This window comes from Chiroxiphia lanceolata, chromosome 5 (genome assembly GCF_009829145.1).
Source record: "Chiroxiphia lanceolata isolate bChiLan1 chromosome 5, bChiLan1.pri, whole genome shotgun sequence".
In the NCBI taxonomy this organism is placed as follows: Eukaryota; Metazoa; Chordata; class Aves; order Passeriformes; family Pipridae; genus Chiroxiphia; species Chiroxiphia lanceolata.
In genome coordinates, this window is record NC_045641.1 from 30763321 (window position 1) to 30769643 (window position 6323).

A 6323-nucleotide genomic window follows, 5' to 3' on the forward strand; every position below is an offset into this window, starting at 1 on the left:
TATTTGCCTGGACTCATTTCTCCCACGCTTACCCCCTCCGACGGCCGTGGGCCCGCTAGTACGGACCTGGGCACGCCAGTTCTGTGGGGCTGGAGCCGCCCCTCTGCTCTGCCCACGGTGGGGCTGTGACATCCATCCACGGCAGCCCTGGACCGGCGGCGGGCGGGCGGCTGCGAGGGTCGGCAGCAGCTGCACCACAGAGTCCGGGAGTCCCATTTCTGTCGCGTCCGGCAGGGTGCCGGGGGGAGTCTGTCCTGTCGGTGCGAGGGACGCTCCCGCCCGCCCGCCGAGCCGGGAGTCCCGCTCCGGGCGGCTTGCTCACGGTGACCGCGGGCTGCGAACGTCAGGGAGGAACCCGTCACCATCGGGAGATGCCGGCATATATAGGGGATACAGGAGATTCGCCAGCGCCGGTCGATCCCAGCCGCTCCGCGCCGGGCAGCGGGCTCCGCAGAGCCATGGTCCCCGCCCGGGCGGCGGGGCGAGCAGGTGAGGGCGGCGGGGCCGGGAGACCGGGGGCGGGCGGGCTGGCTGCACACCCCGACAGCTCGCACTTCCCGACGCCGCCACGCTCTTCGCAGGTGCCGTCGCGGCGCTGGCGCTGCTGTGGCTGCTGGTCTGCGGCCCGGGGGACTCCGGCTGCCACCTTCTGACCGTGGCCGATCTCTTCGACCGGGTGATCCGGCACTCGGGCAGGATCCACAGTCTCTCTACGACGCTCTACGCCGAGCTAGTGAGTGCCGGGCCAGACCCTCTGCCGCGGAGCGGGGCTGCGCCTCTCCTGGGAGCGGCTGCCGGCGGGGTGGATGGGGGGGAGATGGGGGAATGGAGGGCAGTGGTGGTAGTCTCGGTATATGTTTACGTTTTCTTCCCCCATAGGAAAAACACTTTCCTCCCCGTGACAACGAGCTGGGAAAGCCCGCTCGGAAGTGCCACACGTCGGGGATGCTGACCCCCAACGGTAAAGAATACGCCCAAAAAATCCCGGTAAGGGGGGAAGGCGGCGGCGGGCAGAGACAGGGCGGAAGGGGGTACAACGGGGCTTGAGGGGCTGGAAGAGGACTCCGCGGGTTACACTGCCTCCTTTCTCTCTTCTGAAGAAAGGGGAAAATACCTCCCGTCCCGTCGGAACACCCAAATTCATCACACTGTGATGATTCCCTTCGGGCTGGAGATAGGCAGAGAGGCTTTTATGCCACCGGAGCTTCATCAATAATGGAAGGAAGAAGCTGCTAAGTTTTGACCCCAAACAGGTGCACATCATAGAAGTATTGCATATGAATCATTAGTTTGTTGTATTCTAAAAGCTGCATATGGTTACCTATTCTCGGATCATAATATTAGTTCTAATAAGGATATTGAAGTAGTAGTTTGTCAAAATGACTGAGAGACAGACATCTTTTGATTTTGTTGTGGCAATCTCTGTGAAATGGAAACTTAGAACACACACTGTGTGTACGTGGCAGAGAAGTTAAATTAATCAGTGTCACTGCAAAGTAAAAAAAGCAATCAGGAGAAAGAAACAACAGTCATTATCTCAACTGGTAAGGGGAAAATAACAGCAAATTGGTTTAGACAGTCGTAACGGCAAAGAGAAAAAAATCGTTATTAGTTTAGAGAAGAGCCAGAAGAGTTTCTTCAGACAGAGAAAAAGCAAATTGTGAAGTCAGGGATACAGCACTGAGAGAAACTTTTGCCTCTTGGAAGAGACAGACAAAGACAAATGTTAACGTTTTTGGTTTTGGTCATGATGGAGTGAGGAGCTTCGCCCAAGATGTCCAGAAGGTCCCTTGGAATGGCAAAGGGAGATGAGGCCTTGCCCATGTTAGCTGAAAGCTAGACAAATACAACTTCTGGGTGCTATTATATATAAGCAAATAAGCAGTGAGAGAGTGGCCTTTAAGTATTGAATTGCAGATATAAATCTTAATCCTGCTGAGATTTCACAATGAGTCTGTTTAACATTATTCATATGATCTGCTGCAAAGTAACAGAGTTTTATGGTTTTAATTTATAAGAGAGAAGAACTAACTCACTTGATACTGAAACTTTTGCAAGCCTGGAAAGAACCACTTTCCCACTTTAACCAGCATATTGAGCACCATCAAGAGCTACCTGATGACAGCCTTAGTAAAGCTAAGCAAATCAGCAATATGGTACATGAGCTGAAGACTGGAGTTGAGAAAGTAACAGAGAAGGTAAGATTTTCGATGTAGCTTTTATTTATACCAGTTACATGGCATGACTGACTTTGGGGAGGGAGCAGTGTCTGCTCCCACTTGGGCTTGAAGGCTCTGATCCAGCAAAATGCTGGACTCTGTTACAGATACAGGCAACTTTGTGTCAAAGGATATGACTTAGTTTATCGATTGGCAGATACGTAAATGGCATTATAGATTTCCATATCTGACAAGCAATATTTTACTAATATTAAATATATGAAAGAAAGACACAAGTACAAAGACTAGACCCTTCTACAGCTTCACATATGAGCCACTTTACCTTTCTAGGGTAGTAGAGGAGATGTGGGTAAGGCATGATAAATGCTTAATTGTTTTCAGTTTTATTTGGATTTACATTCTAAGTAATTCAAGTATCACTGCTGTCTGCTGAAAAGAGCTCTTTCCTAAGGCAATAATTTTATGCTGGGATAAGTTCTCCAAGACAACAGTGACATTGCTTAAGTCCAGTGCCAATTTCAAAACTCCATTCCAAATTCTGGCAGATCATATATAAACTATAGGATGTATTTTTGTTATTTCCATTTCTGTCTTCTCATTACTAGCTAGAAGTCCTGATCTTTGCATTTCTTGTGCATTCGTATCTAAACTTATTTGTAGTTTTGGCTAAACCAATGAAGGCTGTGTGTCCATTCTCTGCAATAGCCACACTGCCAAGGTGCCCATTTCACCACAAAAAGTGATTAATAATCTAGTATCTTACACTAGTAGATCACCTTTCAGCTTTATGAACACAGGTGGGGAATACGAGTTTTCAAATGGTAAGTAGCTTATTACTAGGATAGACTGAATTGTACCCTGCTCTAAAATGCAACCCTGATTAGGGTCACTCAGAGCTACAAATAGAAACACTGTTTTCCAAATGCAGCAATGGTTATGGGTTAAAATGGCCTTAAAGTTCAGAAGTGTTCAACCTCAAAGCCTGACCTTTGCTTCATTCTGTAGCTGAAGCAAGCCATCAAACTCTAAATTAGCTACACACTTTTTGTGTATTTACTTGCTTTATTTTATCTAAAACACCTTTGAAGGAATTACTAAGAAGGAAAGCTTTGAAGTATTGACCTCTCTTTACTATGGACATACCACAAGTTAGGAATATAATTACAAAAATTAAGCAAACAATGCAAATGCATTCCATATTTTGCAGCTATGTTTTTCTGTAAGATAGAAAAATTCTAAACTTGCTTCTGTTGTGAAGCTCCTATTCTGAGAGGTGATCACAGTCTGCACAGTTCACCAGGTCAAGCAGCACTGGTGGATGCTCACATTAGAAGCTTCCCTTCACAAAGCTCATTAAAATAAATGGCTAAAAAATCTCAAGACAGATTTGCTATAATTCTTCAAGAGGATTACCAAACAGGGGTTCCTCTACTTAAACTCAGATGGAGCTACACTCCAGTATTCATTACTAGAATATCAAATCATTTCAGTCTAGTCTAAAGGTTGTATAGATACCATAAGGATAAAAAATGTTTTTCTATGGAAGGAACTTTACATATATCTTCAATAAGTATGTGAAAGATCTGGAGTAGCACATCCCAACATAGTGATGCCTCAGTTCACTTCTGCACTAGCATTTTCAAGATTCATTGTATGTGTAGTTACAAACTGTACTTCTTTTCCTGATTTCAATACAGATGCAATCAATGGGGATCATCAGCAACTCGTTAAATGGAATGGCATCATCTGAAGGCACTGGTTTATCAATTAGTAATGAAGCAAACATGATGAGTGACTCTGACTTCATCCATTGTTTCAGGAGAGACTCCAATAAAGTACAAAGCTACTTAAAAATTCTCAAATGTAGGATTATGCCAGAAAATAGTTGCTGAGTTGTAATCCCTTGACAAGTAGTCTTCAGCATGTTGCTTATAAAGATACAAAAATAGAACTTATAAATCATCACATTTACAATAATTTTAATGGGAAAGTGGTTTTGAAATCCTTTGGCAGCTATTTGACACAGTTGACCAATGCAGATGAAATACTAAATAAAGCATTATGTGTGTATGTGGGTTAATGCACCTGATAAAAAGGAGTACTCTAGCAGTAGATAAATAAATGTCCTTGTACATTACACTGTGACAGACTATATTATGGCTGATTCACACAGTTTAGATATATACATAGAATCATAGAAAGGCTTGCGCTGGAAGGAACCTTGATGATCATTTTGTTACAATCCCCCGGCCATGGGCAGGGACACTTTCAACTCGAGCAGGTTGCTTAGGTCCCCATCCAACCTGGCCTTGAACAGTTCCAGGGATGGGGCATCCACAACTTCTCTAGGCAACCTATTCCAGTGCCTCATCACCCTCTTGAGCAAGGAACTTCTTCCTAACGTCTCATCTAAATCTCTCCTCTTTTACTTTAAAACCATTCCCCCTTGTCCTATCACTATTTGCCCATGTATAAAGCAACTCTCCCTCTTTTTTATAAGCCCTTTTTAAGTCCTGGAAGGCCACAGTAAAGTGTCCCTGAAGCCTTCTCTTCTCCAGGCTGAACAACCATAACTCTCTCAGACTGTCTTCATGAGGTTCTCGTGGGCCCACTTCTCAAGTTTTTCCAGGTTCTCCTGAATGGCATCCCATCCTTCTGTCACGTCAACCGCATTGCGCAGCTTAATGTCATTTGCAAACTCACTGACTGAGGGTGCTCTCCATCTCACTGTCTGTGTCATTGATGCATATATTGAAGAGCACCGGTCCCAAGACAGAGCCCCAAGGGACACCACTTGTCACTGGCCTCCCCCGAGACATAAGAGCCAGTGACCACAACTCTCTGGTTGCGTCCATCCAGCCAATTCCTTATCCACCAAATAGGCCCCCCTTCAAACCCATGTCTCTCCAATTTGGAGATAAGGGTGTCATGTGGGACACTGTGGAAAGCTTTACAGAAACTGAACGTAGTTGAAAGTGAGATTCGATTTGTTAAACCTTGGTACAAATACATCTATGTACTATCAATAAAGTATACTTTTACGTAAAGAAAATGTTTCCCCCCTTTTATACATACCCACCTGCAGAATATTACTTAACACTGAAGAGTGGCATTCATGTTGATCAGTTCATGTAACTGTAGGGCCCATGGCAGACTTCTATGTTCACATCATACTTCCTAATCATTTCTATGGGCTTTCACATGTGTCCTGTAAGATCTAGCTCCTAGCACTTTTATTAATTTTGAATGCCCTTTTATACTTGTAATATCTTCACTGATTTTAGTAGAAACTCCTAAAGAAAAGGTTTTCCTGCTAAAAGTAAGTCAGAATTCTGGTCCAAATAGCATTACAGTCCAACGGCTGAACATGGTGTAGCAATAAGTCTTTTTCCCATTCCACATGCTGACACAGGGCTTGGGTTTTACAGTAATGATGACAAACTCCCTAGAAAATAAACATGTGAAAGCTGTCAGATATTTTATGGAAATCACATTTTCCTAGCAGCAAGGGAGTACTGATGGCTGTGCATAGAACAAAACTTTTTGCATTCAGATCCTGAATGACCCATTTGAACAAGCAGTTATAATCAACATGGATTTATCTTTAATATTCTTGACTATTTCATCCCCAAATGCTCTTTTCTGGCCTTCCCTGATCTTGATGGTTGCTGACAGTAGATGGAACTCAGACAACCAAGAATGGAGAGTAAAATGCTGATGATTATTTAATAATGATACTGAATTTGGGGAAGCAGGGGAAGACTTCAGAGAAGCATTTATGCAGACCAGAGGAACAGCCTTTTCAGTTACATCTCCATAATTGCCAATATCCTCAGGTATCTACTGTCTCATAGACAGCTGACATACTTTTGCAGCTAGAAGCTGTTGAGTGTTCACAATTCACGTCTCATGTCTGCTATGTCAGGTATGGTAGAAAAGCAAGGGGTTACATCATGCCTGCCCTTCAGTTCCTAGCTGCAGTTCCTTCAGCAGTAAGATACTACAGATACATAATGAAATAGCAACACTCGTGTGCAAATTTTGAAGAAATTCTGAAAACAAAACACAGCTCCAAAGAGAGCAAAGGCAGGCTCCTCTGGGCAAACTAACAGGACCAGAGGGGCATGCCACACTTGCCTGCAT

At 44.4% G+C, this 6323-nt stretch overlaps 1 protein-coding gene across 1 annotated transcript; it reads left to right on the top strand.

The window, feature by feature from the left end:
- Positions 1-371: 371 nt before the first annotated feature.
- On the top strand, positions 372-4339 carry LOC116786839 (prolactin-like). The gene is made up of 5 exons (XM_032687873.1): positions 372-489; positions 582-733; positions 880-987; positions 2019-2198; positions 3878-4339. Exons 1-5 carry the CDS (start codon positions 372-374, stop codon positions 4070-4072), a joined length of 753 nt encoding a protein of 250 aa, XP_032543764.1. The 3' UTR covers positions 4073-4339.
- Positions 4340-6323: the final 1984 nt, after the last annotated feature.

Coding starts and splice junctions, on each gene's coding strand:
- LOC116786839 (XM_032687873.1), top strand. CDS start 372: ATGCCGGCATATATAGGGGATACAGGAGATTCGCCAGCGCCGGTCGAT. Junction 490..581: donor CCGGGCGGCGGGGCGAGCAG/GTGAGGGCGGCG, acceptor CGCTCTTCGCAG/GTGCCGTCGCGGCGCTGGCG. Junction 734..879: donor CGACGCTCTACGCCGAGCTA/GTGAGTGCCGGG, acceptor CTTCCCCCATAG/GAAAAACACTTTCCTCCCCG.